This window comes from Lissotriton helveticus, chromosome 3_1, assembly GCF_964261635.1.
Source record: "Lissotriton helveticus chromosome 3_1, aLisHel1.1, whole genome shotgun sequence".
NCBI lineage: Eukaryota > Metazoa > Chordata > Amphibia > Caudata > Salamandridae > Lissotriton > Lissotriton helveticus.
The window spans coordinates 403,607,119-403,626,357 of record NC_136061.1 but is presented as its reverse complement, the minus strand read 5'-3'; the positions used below and the strand labels follow the sequence as shown (position 1 = coordinate 403,626,357).

The following is a 19,239-nucleotide window of genomic DNA, read 5'->3' as shown; positions in this document are numbered from 1 at the left end:
TCGTCGTGATCCGGCGAGAGACATTTGTTACAAACTGGATGTACGTCGATGTGTGGGTACTTGGACCCACACACGGGGCAGCGCTTGAACGGACTCCTTTCCATGATGATTTCGTCGGTGTCTCGCTGCGAGTACAGGGCCTCGATGTCCGAAGAGTAGCAACTCCCCAGAAGTCCGACACGAAGAGTCGGACGATGCTCGGGACCGTTCGCAACAATACCGACGCGAGTATCGAAGGCCTTTTGGCCTTAAAGAAGTAATTTTTCGATTCCGACAAGGTGTCGAAATCACATCCGAACCCAATGGCGGAAAAAAACAATCTGGGGATGGAGCCGATGCCCATGCGCACTGTAGTCCAGGGGAGGAGCCACCTATCTCGTGATACTTCGAAGACTCTTCCAGGACAACAATGTGCAATCATCCGGACCCAACACTAGGCGGCGATCTATGCACTAGATATGAATTTAGCAGCCCACATGCCTCGAAAAGACAAACTTCAGATCAGGTTTCCCTCATTCCACGGTCTAATCCACTATATTTTAGGGACCCTTTATAAAAGTCAGGTTTTAAAGAACTGAGCAATAATATTCAACTGCATGCACTCTGGTGCAGTCTGCTGAAACCGAGAACTTTAAATTAGGTGACCAGATCTTAAGGAAAAACTGGTACAGGACAGACATAAAAGTAGGACAGCAGCCTTTTGTCCTATGTCTGGCCAGTCCTTTTTTCTGCATAGGCATTTATTGAAAATGGTGCTAATCCAGTAGAAGTTACTTACCAGCGGTAACACTTTAGGAGGATACAGTATCTGCCTGTGGGTTCCTCACTTTCTACATTACACCCTAAGTGCAGTATTCCCCAGTAACTTTTCTCCTCTGCTCTCCTTTGTCTACGAGAATGTCACAACGGAATGGCTCTGTACGCAACTCAGAATGAAATCATGGAGCCATAAGAAGTCCTCGTGATAATGTCAGTTCCACCCATTTCTTCCCCTGCCTTCGAGGTGAAATGGTGAACCAACAGCCTTCTCATAAGTATATATGGTATACAAAACAACCAAATATGGAAATACTACATCATAGATATTTCCCAATGCCAAGTAACCTCATGATTCAAGCAATAAATCACAAAATATTTATTACTTTTCGGTATAAGTAGACAGGCAACGGTGAGGATGACGAGTCAGTGCGGATTCCACAGGCAGATACTGTATCCACCACAAAAAGTTACAGAAGGTATGTAACTTGTTATTCTGATGGATACATCTGCCTGTGGAAGCTTCATCTTTTGAACTGAATCCCCAAGCAGTCCCACTCTCGTCAGAGGGTGCCTCCCTGCACCAAAATAATCCTGCAACACAGAACAAGCAAAATGTCCGTCCCTCCTCACTTCCGAATCCAAGAAAAGTGCTTGGCAAAAGTGTGGCGGGAGGCCCAAGTTGCGGCTTTGCAGATGTCTACTACAGGGACAAGCGAAAGAAGACTTAGCTCTGGTAGAATGAGCACAAATACCTTCAGGAGGCTCCTTCTTGGTCCAGGTGTAGCAGATCATGATGCAGAGGATTACTCACATGAGCAGCTTTCTTATGTGGACATACTGGACCTTCATCTTGCCAACATATTCTATGAAGAGTTGATTATCCAGCCTGAAAACTTGGTTCTGTCCAAGTAGCAGCTCACTGCCCTCTGGGGGTCCAGGCAATGAAGTCTCTCCTAGGGCACTTCTGCTGTGGTTCAAAAGGTGGACAATAAACCTTGTGAAAACAATGTTGAGATTCCTAACTGGGGCAGAATAGTGACAGATTTTGCCTGTTTTGCAAATACGCAGCTACTGCTGCAAGGTGCAAACGAACAAGTTACTTACCTTCGGTAGCGCTTTTTCTGGTAGATACAGAATCTGCCTGTGGATTCCTCACCTTGTGAATATCCCCCTTGCGTCAGCAACGTTCGGAATTTTTTCTTTGTAGCACGCCGGCGTGGACGACGTCATAGGAACGCGGCATCGCGCGCGTCTCCGTCTGACGTCACCGACCCCTTATAAGGCCTATGTCGGCGTGATGACATCAGTTCCGCCCTTTTTTCCGTCCCTTTGAGGCACACTGACGGACCAATGAGTGGACGACGGGGAGGCGGGCGGGTCAGTGAGGAATCCACAGGCAGATACTGTATCTACCAGAAAAAGCGTTACCGAAGGTAAGTAACTTGTTCTTCTGATAGATACATCTGCCTTGTGGATTCCTCACCTTGTGGATAGAGTCCCACAGCAGTTCCCACTCCCGGAGGAGGGAGTCCACTCTGCTACACCAGGAAATCTTGGGAGGACAGAACGCGCGAAGTGGCCGTCCCTCCTCACCTCGGTATCCAAGCAGTAGTGCTTCGCGAAAGTGTGGAGGGAGGCCCAAGTCGCGGCTCTGCAAATATCCTCAACAGGTACACCTCTAGACAATGCAGAAGTAGCAGACTTTGCTCTGGTAGAATGAGCTCTTATACCCTCAGGAGGGTCCTTTCCCGCCAGAGTAGCAAATCTTGATGCACAGGATTATCCACCTGCAAAGTGTGCACTTGTGCACCGCTCTGCCCTTCCGACAGCCAGCAAAACCAACAAACAGCTGGTCATCCATCCGGAAGTCTTTAGTTCTGTCCAGATAAAAAGACACCGCCCTCTTAGGGTCCAGACGATGCAGTCTCTCTTCCTCCTTGGAAGGGTGAGGGGGAGGGGGAGGAAAGAAGGTAGGAAGGGTAAGGGACTGTCCTAGATGGAAGGGAGTTACCACCTTAGGCAGAAAAGCAGCCCTGGTCCTAAGAACCATTCGTTCAGCATGAATGGTCAGGACCGGGGGCTTAGAACTAAGAGCTTGAAGCTCACTCACCCTCCTTGCCGAGGTGATTGCTACTAAGAAGACCGTCTTGAAAGACAAAATCCTCAAGGGACACTTGTGTAAGGGTTCGAAGGGAGAACCCATCAAGAAAGTTAAGACAAGATTTAAGTCCTATTGAGGAACGATAAATGGAGAAGGAGGGAACTTAGTGAGGCCCTTCAGAAACCTCAAAACCACTGGAGATTTAAAAAGAGATGGCTGATCCGGCAAGCAAAGAAATGCCGATAACGCCGAAAGGTAACCTTTGATGGCGGCAACAGCAAAACCTTGCTGCGCCAAAGAGAGCAAACTGTAAAATATCAGATAAATGAGCCCTCAAAGGATCAACAGCCTTCTCCCTATACCAAACAACAAATTTAGACCATCTATACGAATAGATGGACTTGGTGGAGTCACGCCTGGCCGAAAGAATGACATCCACCACATCAGGCGGGAGAGAAAAAGAGTTCAGGTTGCCCCGTTCAATCTCCAGGCATGAAGGTGTAGAACCTGTCCCTCCATCTGAGAGAGGAGGTCTGCCCTGAGAGGGAGACGGAGCGGCGGGTGAGAGGAGAGGTGGAGAAGATCTGTATACCACACCCTTCTTGGCCAGTCCGGGGCAACCAATATGACTTGGGCCCGGTCTTGGCGAATCTTCCTCAGAACCCGAGGAATCAAAGGTATGGGAGGAAACGCGTAAAGGAGTTGTCTTCCCCAACTCAACTGAAACGCGTCCCCCAAGGCTCCTTGCATCGGATACTGGAGACTGCAGAATGACAGGCAGTGAGCATTCTCGCGAGTGGCAAACAGGTCCACCTGAGGAGACCCCCACATCTGAAAGATGTCGTGAACCACCTCTGGGTGAAGCCTCCACTCGTGGTCGGCAGAGAACTGCCGACTGAGAACGTCTGCACGAACGTTCAGAACTCTGGCCAGATGATTTGCCATCAGACAAATCCGATGATCCTGAACCCAGGACGAGAGACGCAGAGCCTCTCTGCAGAGACACTGCGACCCTACCCCTCCCTGCTTGTTGATGTACCACATCGCGGTCGTGTTGTCCGTCAGGACCTGAACCGACTGACCGTTGACCTCCAGGTCTCCCAGATGAGCACCCCACCCGAGAGTGGATGCATCCGTTATTACCGTGGCCACCGATGGAGGAAGTTGAAAAGGCTTTCCTTGCGACAGATTGCCATCCACGCTCCACCAAGACAGATCCGCTGCAGTTTCTCTGGAGATCCTCACTGACTCCCTGAGATCTCCGTTGTGCTGATACCTCTGCCTACAGAGGCACCACTGGAGTGCCCTCATGTGCCAGCGTGCATGGTTGACCAACAGAATGCAAGAAGCCATCAGACCGAGCAGGAGAAGAACCTTCAGGACTGAAACGACCGCTCCATTGTAGAACAAAGGAATCATTTCCTGTATGTCGAGAGTCCTTTGAGGTGGAGGGAATGCACGACATACAGTAGTGTCCAGTACCGCACCTATGAACAGGTTGCGCTGGGAGGGCACCAGGTGAGACTTGGGTACATTTATCGAAAAACCCAACCTGTGTAACAACTGAGTTGTCTCTTGCAAATGAAGGAGCACCTTCTCTGGAGACTCTGCTTTGATGAGCCAGTCGTCCAGATACGGAAATACAAGAATTCCCGACCTTCTGAGATGTGCTGCCACCACTGCCATCACCTTGGTGAAAACTCGAGGCGCAGTAGTAAGTCCAAACGGAAGGACCGCAAACTGGTAGTGTTGCGAACCCACCGTAAAACGGAAAAGCCTGAAGACCTGGCTTTTTAATCTTTAGGTGTCCCTTTTCTTTTCTTTACTTTGTCTGTTGTCTGTATCGGTGTTATGTTTTTTATTCTGAGCTGCCTCGATAAAGCGCCGGGACACTCCCCTGGAGTAGCCGTGCGCTATAAAAATAAATATATAACATAACATACTTCCTGTGCGACTTCAGGATAGGGATGTGGAAATAAGCATCCTGCAAGTCGATCGACACATCCAGTCTTCTTCCAACAGCGCCTGAAGAACCTGCGCAAGAGTGAGCATCTTGAACTTTTCTTGTTTCAGATTTAAGTTCAAGATCCTGAGATCCAGGATTGGCCGAAGCCTGCCATCCTTCTTGGGGATCAGAAAATACCGGGAGTAGCATCCCTGACCCCTCTCCTGCTCCGGAACCACCTCTATCGCACCCTTTCTGAACAGTGCCAGGACTTCTTCCTGCAGGAGAAGCAGGTGGTCCTCCGAACAATAACCTTGACAAGGAGGGTAATTGGGAGGGAAGTCCTGGAAAGGAAGAGCATACCCATTTTCTTTGAGATTGAGAACCCAAAGATCTGATGTAACAGATTCCCAATCCCGTAGAAAATGAGTAAGCCGACCCCCTACTGGACCCGCATGATCCGGAATGGCGGATCTAGGGCTGCTTTGCTGTTGCAGGTGGGGGGTGGGTATTAGAGGAGGAAGTAGAGGAGGAAGAGGCTTGACGTCCACGTCCACGACCCTTCTGTCTACCTCTATAAGATTTGTACAGAGGGTTCTGTTGTTGCTGGCCTTGTCTGAAGGGACGAAAGGAAGATCTGCCAAAGCCCCTGAACTTCCTGGTGGCTGTACCCTTCGCCTGCAAGCCCAAAGATCTAGCCGTCGCTCGGCTATCTTTGAATCTTTCCAAAGCTGTATCCGCTTTCTTCCCAAAGAGACCAACCCCGTCAAAAGGTAAATCCAAAAGAGTGGCCTGTACATCAGTGGAAAACTCCGAGGACTTTAACCAAGCAGCTCTTCTGGTAGCCACTGAAGAACCCATTATTCTAGCCACAGAGTCTGCAGTGTCCATGCCACTCTGAATAACTTGGCGGGCTGCTGCCCGAGTGTCCAAAACAACTTCATTAAAGTTTTTTCTATCCTCCTCCGGAAGTTTAGTAGACAATTGTTTGACCGAGTCCATTAGGGCATGCACATATCTACCAAGTAAACAAGTAGCATTTGTTGATTTTAAAGCCATGCTACCTGAAGAGAAGACTTTCTTAGCAGCTTGATCCAATCTTTTGGATTCTTTATCTCCAGGAACTTGGGGAAAAGAGCCTGCTGATCTATTCGCAAAAGCAGCCTGTACCATCACTCTCCGGTGAAGGGTGAGATGACAAGAACTCAGGATCTCCAGGCGCCACCCTATAACGTCTCGCCATCGATCTAGATACTGCAGGTGCAGATAAAGGCTTTTTCCAAAACTTCCAGAATTGGCTCTGTCAGAGCTTCAATGAAAGGTAGAGTTGGTTCAATGACAGAAGACGGTGAATGTAAAACCTCTGTAAGGATATTAGATTTGAACTCAACTGTTGGTAAAGTTAAGTTCAGTAAATCAGCAGCTTTTCTAATTGCCATATGGTATGGTGTCACATCCTTGGAGGGTGCATCTGAAACCACAGGTAATCCCTATTCAGGAGAAAGTTCAAGACTGCTTGCAGAATGAAGATCTTCAAAATAATCCTCATGTTCTTGAAGTTCGCCTTCCTCCACTTCAGGTTCCATATACTCTCTCCTCCAATAGACGTTGGGCTCTGTGTCTCGACCACTCCATACGGATCGAAGTCGACGGATCGGGTAACGACACCGATTGAGTCGGAGCCGGAACGATAGGAGGTAGAGAAACAGGAACCGGCGTCGAGCCTCGATCCAAGTTTCGAGGTCGCTCCGGAGTCGGCGAAGCCGTGCACGGAGTCGATGACCTCGGTGGCGCTGAACCGATCCAAGGAGGAGTCGGCATGAAAGGTAGAAAAGGCGCCGGTGCATAAGCTTGGGGGACACCCAAGTTAAAAGACAAAGGACCCATAGGACCCGCAGGTGCTCCAGTGGGGTACATTGCCCTTGCATATACTCCATACATAGCATTTAGGAAATGCGATGGATCCTGACCAGGACCAGGACCAGGAAAAGAAGGGTAAGAACACATTGGTGGATTCGTAGGAGGCTGTATTGGATTCGGTTCCTCCGGATCCTTATGACTTTCCGGTTCATCCTCCGGAGTTGGAGACTGAGGAACTTCCGCGACCTCATCATGTTCCGAAGACTGACCCGAAGCCGGATTCGGATCCAGTTCCAGCTCCGGTGTATGTTCTCGAAATCGTACTGGAGTGGTACCACCAGCAGGAGACGGAGATACAAAGTCCTTGTGATGCTTTCGAGAAGACTTCTTCTTAGAGTCCGAAGACCCCGAATGATGGTGAGAACTATGCTTCTTCGTTTTCTCTTCGAGGAACTCGAAGCATGCCCAGAAGATGACTTCGACGCCGACTCCGATCTGACTCGCGACCTCGATCGCGACCTCGATCGCGACCTCGATTTCGAGTGTCTCGATCTTGATCTCGAAGATCTACCGGCTTCTTTACCTTTTATCTTGGCTAATAAAAGTTTAGCTTCCCGCTCTCGCAGAGCCTTCGGATTCATCTTTGAGCAGGATCGACAGCCCTCGACGTCATTATTTGATCCTAAACACCATAAGCAACCTTCGTGTGGATCGGTAATCGACATCATCCGGGAACACGAGCCACACTGCTTGAAACCAGTCTTCTTCGACGACATCCTCGACGAAGAACAGAAACAGTAACAGACAAAAAGCAACAAAGTCTCTATCTATAACCACAGAAGATCCGAAACAGTTAGCGTCGACGACGCGGAAAAAAGGGAACTGATGTCATCATGCCGACGTAGGCCTAATAAGGGGTCGGTGACGTCAGACGGAGTCGCGCGCGATGCCGCGTTCCTATGAAGTCGTCCACGCCGGTGTGCTACAAAGAAAAAATTCCGAACGTTGCGGACACAAGGGGGATATTCACAAGGTGAGGAATCCACAAGGCAGATGTATCTATCAGAAAAACAGATATTTAAGCTAGTGCAGTTTGCTGTAAGTGTAACAGGTAACCGATAAGGTTTTGTATAGAAGCATCTAAAGGATTTTTGTTATTGCAGTATTCAACAAATCTTTTCCACTTTGCTGCATAGCCAGCTCTGGTGGTAGGCCGCCTTGCTTCATTTACAATATTCATACAGTCTGGTGGTAAAGTTAAATAACCAAACTCTAGGACTTCAGGATCACTATGTTTAGTTCTTTGAGATTTGGAGGTCTGATTTCTCCATAGTTTTGTGTGAGGAGACTGGAAGGGAGGTGTAGCTTTTGATATGTCACTAGTGACCGCTCCAACAGGGTGGTGTACCATGGCTGACGGGCCCATGTGGGAGCTACCAGAATCAGCGGGAGAGCTGTTTGCCTGAGCTTCCAAACCTGACACCGAATGAGTGAGAGGCAGAAAAGCGTAGGCAAATATCTGACCAGTTCATCCATCCATAGGACATTGCCCTTTGAGTGGGGGTGCGAGAACCTGGAGCCGTAGCTTGGGCATTTTGCATTTTCTGCAGTGGGAATCCCCATTGTTGAAAGTAGCGAAGGAGAACCTGGGATGAAGTTCCCACTCGTGAATTTTCTGTCTCTTTCTGGTAAGGTCGGCAATTTGATTGTTTACTCCTGGGAGGTGTTCTGCCAAAGATAAATCCTGTGATGGATTGCCTAATTCCAAATGGCTTGAGCGAGTCTTGACAATTGGAGAGTGTCGATCCTGGAATCAGATTCTAAACAGTAATGCCTTGTAAAGGTATGAACTGATCTCCAGGTTGCAGCCTTGCAAATCTCTGACATAGGGACATCATGTAGGAAAGCCACTTTGGCCGCTTTCCCCCCTAGTAGAGTGTGCCTTAGGTGTCAACAATAATGGTTTGCCCGCTAGCTGATAAGCCAATTTGATACAGGAGACGATCCATCTGGAGATGGATCGCTTGGCAGCTGGAAAACCCATTCTCATGGAACCATAATTGACAAAAAGCGGATTCGTCTTCCTAATACTCTTCGTGTTTTCCAAATAAAATTTAAGCACTCTTTTGAGATCCAAAGAATGCAGCGACCGCTCAGCCGGGGTCGTAGGGTTTGGAAAAAAGGATGGAAGAGAAATGGATTGATTAATATGAAAATCAGACACAACCTTTGGTAAGCAAGATGGATGTGTCCTCAAAACTACTCTGTTGTGGTGGAAAACCGTGTAAGGCTCTTTTGTACACAACGCTTAGATTTCGCTTACTCTGCGCGCTGATGTGATAGCAACTAAGAAAGCGGCTTTCCAAGATAAATGCTATAAGGTTGCTTTGTGGATGGGCTCAAAAGGAGCTCCCATCAACTTGGATAAAACCAGGTTCAACTCCCAGGGAGAAGGATTTCGAACAGGGGGTTAGACCTGCTTTAACCCCTGGAGGAAGTCCTTAACCACTTGCATCTGGAAGAAAGATATTTGGCTCGGCGATTTCCTGTACGTCACAATGGCTGACAAGTGCACTCTAATGGAAGCATACTTTAAACCAGATGTTGCTAAGGAAAGAAGGTATGGAAGAATAACATCCTCCTGCCCTTTAGTAGGGTCAAGATGATGCTCCCTACACCAAATATAAAATCTCTACCACTTGAACGCATATGACGCTCTTGTGGAAGGCCCCTTAGCTTCCTTTAAAATGTGCATACAATCAGGGGGCAACTTCAGATGTCCATACTGCAGGACTTCAGGAGCCATGCCGTTAAGTTCAGAGAGGGAAGGTTGGGATGAAGGATCCTCCCGCTCATCTTGCTCAACAGGTCCGGCCTGCAAGGAAGACGTCTGTGTGGACATACAGACAGATGAAGAAGCTCCGGGTACCACCACTGCCGTGGCCAGTCCAGAGCTATTAGGATCGTCTCCATGTCCGATCTGAGGAGCTTGGAAACCACCTTCGGAATCAGAGACAGGGGAGGAAATGCGTAGGCTAATGTCCCTGACCAATCCATCAAGAGTGCATTCCCCTGCGCCCCTGGGCGGTGGAATCTGGACGCGAAGGCGTGGCATTTTCTGTTTGTCGTCTGCAAACAAGGCTATAGTTGGACGACCCCAACAATGAAAAAGTTCTGCCACTACCTCGACGTTTAGCACCCAGTCAGGCTGATCTTCAAAGTGCCTGCTGAGTGCGTCTGCCTTGATGTTTAACTCGCCTGGAAGGTGCACTGCTACCAGCGAGAGGTTCCGAGCAAGAAGCCAGTGCCAGATCGCCTGGTGTGAGAAGTTGGCCTGGTATATGATGTTCACTATTCTAGTGAGCACCTTGCACCAGTCCAAACAACCCTTATGGTGATGGTTGTAAGTCAACCTTATAGACCAGCTATCCTAGTAGTAGCGTGGACTGAACAGTCTTAGGCTAAAAGACTCTTGATGGCGTGTAAAGCCAGCTGTTTTACCATATGTAACCACTTGAATATCAAATGAAAGGACACCACACAGGATATATATAAAATATATATTTATTTAGTTATTCACTAACACTCCTCTGAACTCTTTATGAGGTCAGACACTTAGAAAATACTTTAAATAGCACAATTTACAGTTAGGCCCTAGGGGCGCGTAAAACCATATACTAAGGAAGTGGTAGAAGAACCATGACTTGGGAAAGGAGAAGGCCTAGGGCATCGCAGGGGCTACACTATCTGACCCTTAGGTTAGGAGTGGGAGGCCCACAGGCGGCGCGTGCATGGTCAGTTCACTCATGCAAGAGTCAGTAGAAAGTCAATGGGAACTTTAAAGGTAAGTTATCGAAGATTTAGGACACTTCCGGTCTAACTAGGAATGTACAACTAACAAAACTAGAGACTAGGATAGTCAATCCCTACAGGAGCACCAAAGTACTCGCGTTACCTCACCCACGGGCTGCGGGTGCATAGGTGTCAAAGTGTGTCGGGTTTTCTCGTTGATTCCTATGGAGCCTTGGAAGAAGATGCTGCAAGCGACCAGGAGGAAGATGTCCGGGTGGATCCAAGGGTGGATCTAGGATAAAGAGGACCTGAAAGCAGAGGGGACAGAGTCTAGGTCACTAGCCAGTGACCGGGTGGAACCAGACGTCGTCGAGGAGCAATCGGGTGCAGATGTGAAGCTGGTCGTTGCAGCCACGCGGACCAGGAGGCGTCGAGGACGACCAGGTGCTGGAGAGGAGCTGTCCCACGAAGGTTTTCGCAGATGAAGGGGTCGACTTCAAGATTGGAGCCAACAAGCCTAAGCAAAGGCAACCCACGCAGGATACACAAAAGGCTTCTGGTGCAGACCAGGAGGGTCTGAGGTACTTCACCTTTTCAGGGAAGCGAGGGCCAGTCTGGAGCAACCAGACCAGCGATGGATTTTCAAAGGAATCGTCGTCAGAGGGCTACTAGCCAACGGGCCAGCAACCGGACAACGTGTTGAGCAGAACACAAGCAGAAGGGCCCCGCGCAGATCTCGTGGAGTGTGGAGGGCTGGTCTTCGGTGCAGGTGAAGCTCGGTGTCGGGGTGTCTCAGTCCCCAGTGCACAGCTTCGAGGATGCCTCAGGAGCTGCGCTGTTAGCAAGTTGAAGACTTTCCAAGTTGCCTGCTTCCACGGATTCAGACGCCTTCCACGGAGCTCAGCTATGCTGGAGTCGTGCAGTGGGGTCAGAGGAGTCCTGGAGTCGAGGTCTTGTCAGGCTCTGCGCTCGAGTTCCGGCGGGAACAGGGACAAAGCAAGCCGTCGAGTTGCTGGATGGTGCCTGGTTTCCCATGGTGGTCTCTCCTTGGCCACAAGGGAGTTTCTTCAGTCTTTAAGTCAGTTGAATGTCGAAGGGTCCAGAGTTTCGTTTCAAAGTTATCAGGATAAATCTAAAGTATCCTGGGTCAGCTCCTACCTTTATACAACTAAAGGGGGCTGGTTTACTCACTAAGTCCCTCCTATGGGTGGGACCAGGAAGGGGGTGGTTGATTGCAGGGAGAAAGGCTTTGAGAGCAAGATGCACCGCTCTGAGCTCTATCATGTTGATGTGGTAGGTCTGTTCTTGAGCCGACCACCGAATTTGTATCTGAAGGCACCCCATGTGTGCCCCCCAGCCTTGAAGAGACGCGTCCGTCACTATTGACTGAGTCGGGAGAGGTTGGTGAAAAGGAACTCCCACCAACAGATTTTGAGGTTGAGTCCACCACTTGATGGAAATCCTTGCTGCCTGGGAAAGACTGATCCGGTCTTCCCAGCGCCCTGTCGATTGGTCCCACTGGTCCTCCAGAGACTGTTGCAAAGGACGCATCCTCAGCCTGGCATGTGGTATGAGGAAGATGCAAGACGCCATGGAACCCAGCAGGGAGGCTACCTGACGGACTGTTGGACTTCGGGTCTCGAGCAGAATCCTGCACTTCTGTTGCATCGAAAAAAGTCTCTCCTCCGAAGGAAACGCTCTTCCCAAGCTTGTGTCCAGAACGGAGCCTAGGTAGTGGATGGACTGGGTTGGCTGTAGGACTGACTTTTCCACGTTGACATGGAGGCCGAGCTTGTGCAATTGTTGCAGGCAAAGGCGAAAGTCGCTCTTTACTTGTAGAGGACATGGACCTTTTAGGAGCCAGTCGTCTAGGTACGGATAGACGAAGAGCCTCTTTTTTGTGAAGAAAAGCTGCCACCACCGCCATGCATTTGCTGAAGACTCGAGGTGCCGATTTGATCCCGAAGGGTAGCACCTTGTACTGGTAGTGTTTGTTGCCGACCACAAACCTCAGGAACTTGCGATGATGCAGTGCAATTGGAATATGAAAGTATGCATCTTGCAGATCCACCGAACACATTCAATCGCCTTTCTGCAGATGTGGACATATTTGGTGAAGGGCCAACATGCGAAACTTCTCCTTGACTATGACCTTGTTTAGCAGACTAAGGTCTAGAATGGGACGGAACTTGTTCTCTTGATCCTTTTTGGGGACAAGAAAATATCTGGAGTAGACTCCCTTTCCTCTTTACGAGGGAGGTACTTCTTCTATAGCTTGTTTTTGAAGAAGAACCTTTACCTCCTTCCGTAGCAGATCTAACTGGTGAGGACGAGATTTCTTTGGAGGAATGTTCCTTGGAGGAGTGTATCCATTGCGCAGTATATTCAGCACCCAACGATCTTTTGTGATGCTGCACCACTCTGCCAGATGTTGTGAAGCACTTCCTCCCAATGGAGTGGGCAATGGCGCCAGAGAAGCCACTGCTCATGACTTCCCTCCTCTCGATGTAGAGGATTGTTGTTGATGACCTCTACCTCGGTTGGATTTTCCCCCCTCGAAACTGGGTGTTGCCCGATTCTTGTTTTGGGACCACTGAGGGGTTTGAACCCTCTGTTGAGCCCCTCTGCCCTTGTTGGTTTTAAAACAGCGCTTGAACTCTTTTTTCTTTTCCAAACCGACTGCTTTGACTGTTTCTTGTTCGGCTTTCATTCTACTCATCTCTCCGTCGGTGTGTTCACCGAAGAGAGAGGAACCAGAAAAAGGAAGGTTTAAGATGTGTTGCTGTGCATCGGGCTTGAGGCCTGTCAGGCGCTACCAAGACGACCTTCTGGCGCAAATTCCATGGGCATATGAATGCGGCGCAAGGGCTGCGCCGTCCGCAGCCGTGCTAATCATCTGGTTCGCTACTAGACAGCCTTCTGTCATTGTCTCTTCAAAGTCCTTCAGGTCTTTTCGGCAGTTTGGACTTGAAACGCTCCATGGAGTCCCATAAGGCTCTATCATATCTACCAAACAGAGCCGCCGCACTGGAGACCTTCAGAGTAGAAGAGGCAGAGTTGCAGACCTTATGACCTACGAGTCCTGTGATCTGCTGTCCTTATCTGGCGGGACTGAGGAGGTAGCAGTGACCGAGTGAGTTTTTTGTGCTGCTGTTACGATCACTGAGGGAGGAGGATCAGTCTTGACAAAGACCGGGTCAGAGGCGGCTGGCTTGTACTTTTTTTGGATGCGAGCCGGCACCGCTCTAATGGTCGCTGGAGCCAGGAATATATCTTTGACCGGATCCATAATCCCTGGAACTAATGGCAGCAAAGGACGTGAAGCAGACTTCTGGTAAAGTGTCTCAAAAATCATTGTCGTAGTGACTTGTGGAACAGAAAGTTCAATGTTGAGCTTTTGAGCTCCTCTTTGCAGGACATCATGAAAAGTGTTGATGTCATCAACCGGTGAGACCCTAGAGATGGGGCTATCCGTAAGTGTGGGAGAGTAATCCCTCTTGGTAGATCGGGTAGAGGATGTAGAAGAAGTAGATGGTGCCCTACTCCTGCGATGAGCACTGTGCCTCCTATCGCGTGATCTTCTTGAATGTTCCTACCTTCTGGGGGAACGAGATCTTGTAGGCCTCCTTACAGGTGATCTTTCAGTTTGAACCCTGTGCCTGGGAGGACTGCGTCTGTCCACTTCTTCCACTGGTCTCTGAAGCGGAGACCTGTGTGTAGGACTGGCGTATTCTTGCATCCGTCTCGCAGCCCCTGAATCCCGCCAATGATCCAATGGCAGATTCCATCTAGGGGACAACCTCACATTTGAAGAAGGGGCTCTCAAAGGTGACTTGTGGGCAGGGCTTCAAGACTTTGAAGCGGCTTGCCCAGACGAATGCGAGGATGAGTGGCGGGAGGCTGATTCCGTCACTAGAATCACCGATTCTCTCCCTGAAGCGGAGTTTCTCTAGTTCAGAGTCAAGATTCTTTAACGGGAAAGGCTCCATCTTTGGCAGCAGATACCTTCCAGGTCTTCCTCTTCATATTCTATATCATCTTTGTCAAAGATATTGGGAGCACGTTCTGACTCTGCATCTCTCTGCGTCGGGCCAGATGGTCCCACAAGGTTTTCTAATATCGAAACGACCGCCAGGCCTCAAGTCTTCTTTGCGCTCAAGCACAAATTGCAGAATTTGCAAAGGTCGGTGCGGGGGTTCTTGGAGTGCCATAGAGGGCAGAACTGAAACAGAGTCTGTTCCATCAGTGAATCATCTTTGATGGAGTTGGTATCAAGTGAAAATTAACCCAGATGGGCTAGGACGGAGGCCGCGGTTGAGTGTTTTGACCCAAGTTGGTGAAAGTCTTCGGATTTTAAATACATGACAGATGAAAAAACTTGTTTGAAACCATACCAACGAGTGGCTGGCGCACCAAAAGGTTCCAGAAAACGGTCAAGAACCAGAGCAACACAAAACAAATCCAATGGGAGAAACCCCCCCCCAAAAAACCTATGAAGTTGATGCCAATGCACACTATAACAAAGTAGGAGTCACCTTACTTTATTTTATTTTGAAAGTTTTATATAGCGCGGACAAGATCCTTGCAGATAGAGCGCTTTACATAGAAGGGGTACATGAGGGAGCATAGTCAGACAGATAAATCAATAGAACAAACAGTACAAATAGGTGGCTGCAAAGCCAATTATGTGAGTAATAAGACCGCTAATACAAATAAGCAAAGGGGTCAAACATGTGGTACAGATCGGTACAGAGTATTAACAGAGTTCGAGATAATAGTTCAAGTGTATTTAGCCATGAGGATAGCTTTTACTTCATTTTTAAAGAGTGTAGTGGAAGAGATGAGCCTGGTTTCGGGAGGGAGTGAGTTCCAGATCCTAGGCGCCATTCCTGAGAAGGAGCGCTTATATGTTTTTTCCTTCCGGAATCTTCGAGGTTTCAGCAGAAGATTGTTTGTGCCTCTAGTGTTTCTAGCTCAGCCAGAGATTGTCAGCTTCTGAGCGAGGTAGCCGGGTGAGTTTAGGTGTACTGCCTTGTGTGTCATGCAGGCGATTTTCAGATGTATTCTGGCTTCAAAAGGTAGCCAGTTCAGGGATTTCAAGTCAGGGGTAATATGGGAGTGCTTTTTTGACCCAGTGATGAGTCTCACTGCAGCGTTTAGAGAAGCTCTTAGGGGTGCGGTTGTAGTTAGGGGGAGTACGCAGAGGGTGATGCTGCCGTATTCTATTCGAGGGAGGACTAGTGCTTGTACTGCGGTTTGGAAGTCTTTGGCTGGGAGGAAGGGTTTAAGTTTCCTCAGCGTATTGATTTGGAAGTTCGCTCCCTTTGTTGCCTTGCTGATATGTTGCTGCATGTTGAGATTGGTGTCGAGTGTTATGCCTAAAGATTTTGCGGAGTCCACGATGGTGGGTTGGACATTGAGTGCGGTTAGGTGTTTAAGCCAAATTTTAGTGGTGGCGATCTTCGCTGGAGGTGAGATCAGAAGGAACTCTGTTTTCAGGGCATTGAGTTTGAGACGATTATCGGCAAGCCAGGATTGGGTGCCTCTGATCGTTGAGTTCAGGAGCAGGATGTCTTTGGGGGATTGTAATTTGAGATAAAGTTGGGTGTCATCGGCGTACATGTGAAAGTGTACATTGGATGCTTGTAGCAAGGTGGTCAGAGGTTCCATAACTAGGTTGAACAGAGTTGGGGATAAAGAGGATCCTTGGGAGACACCTAGCGTTACAGGTATTGGCGAGGACATCAGGTTGTTGCTCTTGAATTTCTGAGACCTGTTGTGAAGAAAGGAAGTGAACCACTTGAGAACAGTTACTTACCTCGTGACAATGCAAATCATGTTTATCTACAGCCACACATGCCTTAAACTGACTTATTCTGGAGTGGAACACTATAGGACCAAAGCACAAGCTAGGCTAAGACTAGCTGCAGTTTTTTGCGACTACTTCGGTCATAAGGATTGGATGCAGGTGCTTGTCCTACTTGGTTTGGTGCAGAGTCGAGAACGCACTGGATAGAGAATAGAGGAGTTTAAGGAATTTACAATAACACTCAACTGAATTGAACACTGCCCCCTTTCATTTCAAATGTGCTGCTCTGAAAGATTTCCACAGCATGAAGTGGGATTAAGAGGAGAGCACCCACAAAACTGAAAAAATGTAGGCTTATTTCTCCACCTTTTAGGACATCTTTAATTCTCACTCTGCTGCATTGGAAGGAAAATTTACTTGCTCCTAATCTTAAGTGAAGTCAAACCGTGACTAGTCCCACCCATGTGCACAATCAGGGGACTATTCAGTATGATTATTTATGATGATCTCGTTAAGTTTAGCATTGAAACAGACAAGACATTTCTACCGAGACACTGAGCAGTGTAAATGTAATCAATAGGTTTGCTTGAAACTGAATATACATTGTTACAACATTTTGATCTGCACTCTGGATGTTTATTACCACTCTTTCAGTAGTTAAACTAAAGTGGCACTGAACTCTACAAACTGGGAAAACTCTTATAAATTTTGCTAGGTACCTGCAGGCACGGTCAGGGGAGTTGAGAATTTCATAATAAAACACAGAGAAGTTGAGTGCAAGGCCCAGGCGAATGGGGTGCGTTGGTGGAAGTTCTGTCATCGCAATATCGCTTGCAGCTTTGTAAGCCACTAGGCTATTCTCTGCCGCCTCCTTCCTATCGTTCGATGTTGCAAATTCTGCAAGATACCGGTGGTAGTCACCTTTCCTGTGAGACGACAAAATTTAACAGTTAACTTTTCTCAGTTTACAAATCCACTTATTGTCAACAGAAGGTTTGAACATAATTCAGACACTATATTCAAAAGCAGAACTAGAGCGCTTCTACTCACAAAAGCACTAAACTGATGAACAATAGATGAAAAACTGAAAATCTATTTTAATTTAATCTCATTCAACAGTTATTCCACAGCCATTTTGTTACTTAGGGTACCTGACAAATCTGCAAACTCTAGGTTGACAAAACCTTAAAAATTCTATCTTTTTTTTTTTTTAACATCGCACAAATTGCAAAGTTTACCGTACAGCCCAGCGAGTGCCAGATCTCAAGAGGCAATTCTCAACATGTGAGCTCAGACCAGACCCACAGAAATCGCAGGCTACTTTCTGTTCCAACATCCTGCCCTTTACTGAAAGCTTATTCAAAGGAGATTCCTAGGCTACCTGTACGGAGCCTGTAGTGATTGTTATTTGCGATAGAGGTTATTCTGCTTTTTCCAAAGATTGCCACTGTAGTTTGTTTTGAACCTGTAACTAGTAATTTAAGGTGCATCTCTGTCAGGGGTTGTGACAATTGGCAAAGGGAAATCATGTCCTAATAGGACTGTACTCATTCTAGTGTAGGACACCTAATTTAGTAAAATGCAAACATACACAGCAACAGTCTAACTTAGTCTCAAAGAAATTAAACAAGCACTAGTAAAGCAAATATGTATGTCGTTAGCTCCCAGACTTACTGGTCAATGTTCGATTTTTTTGGGGTTTTGTAAAATGTTATTGAGAGAAGATGATGCAAGACCCTACCAATATATATAAAAAAAATACATTGGCTAAAAACAAAGCAATTTCTGGTCTCAAAAAGCACACATTACCACAGTAATGATTTGGCACTGAACGGAACTAATTTGTGCACAGATGTGCTCTTAGCGAAAGAGGGGAATACAATCGTTTGGTCAGGCAGGCCAACAGGTGAAGTAGGCTTACCCTGTGCCTCTTGCTTTACACTGCAATGGGTGGAAGCAAAATTTTACCATCAATAATGGATAAGGAGGGCTGACAAAGCCCGCCAAAAATTATAGTAGATACATTTTTAATTAAACCAAAATGCCCTGGCTTCAGTCACACTCAAAGATTTTGTGTATAAGATTCATGGGTGAGAAATAATGACATGTTTAATGACTGTACTTTAAAGGGAGTAAAACAGGTTCCTAAGAAAAATTCAAAACATGGCTGAAGAGTACACTGGAATAGTAAATATGTCTCCAGCACAGCGCTTAAGGTTCTGAACTGCTGAAAGGGGCTGAAGCAAAGTCCTCTTGAGTAAGCCCAAACTTCAATAAGTTTGCTTTAAATTCTGTAAGCACCAATACACGCAAAACTTAAAATGAGAGATCCTGAAATTAGGGGCGTGCTAATTCACGTAAAATGCTTTTGTGCCATTAAGTCAAATTTGGGCAAAATTAGACAAAATTATGCATAAGTACCCTAATGAAAATCCATATTTTAGTGCAAAAAGCATCATGAACATCCGCTGTCATGGTTCATTCGCCATTGTATTTATAGCAGTGTGGAATAAAGAAGTGTTCAGCCAAACAAATAGGGCATCCCTAGAATCAAGATGATTCACTGTCAGAGGAACATTCAACACTTGGTGGTGAATGGACCTTTTACTTGAGAACAAAAGTGGGCTACAGCACTGTGGGACGGGACTGAGCTTTAAAAAACAAAAAAACTTTCACTTGTGGAGCAATGGGGGAAAGCATGGATGCGCCGAGCAATGGGGGAAAGCATGGATGCGCCGTTATCAACTGTTTATTTTGGCAAGAAAGTGTATAGTATCCTTAAATTTAAGAGATAGTTGGTTAAGTTGTGTGGGGATGTCTCAGACTGGGGTGGAGGTAGACTTAATGTTTTTTTCAGAAGGGATACTTCTGAACCTGGTGGGGAAATAATGTATTAACATGTTAATGCAGGCAAGTTTCTTGGGAGATTTATATTAGGACAGAAGAGATTTTTTTTACAATACCAGACTTACA

General features: G+C 47.4%; 1 protein-coding gene across 2 annotated transcripts in view; it reads right to left on the bottom strand.

Annotated features, from left to right (window-relative positions):
• YWHAE (tyrosine 3-monooxygenase/tryptophan 5-monooxygenase activation protein epsilon) overlaps positions 1-19,239 on the bottom strand; it is a 186,490-nt gene that overhangs the window by 51,084 nt on the left and 116,167 nt on the right. For both annotated transcript variants that reach the window (XM_078680179.1, XM_078680180.1), the window contains exon 4: positions 16,986-17,192. In XM_078680179.1, the coding sequence (XP_078536305.1) occupies positions 16,986-17,192 (207 nt within the window). The remainder of the gene's footprint in view (positions 1-16,985; positions 17,193-19,239) is intronic.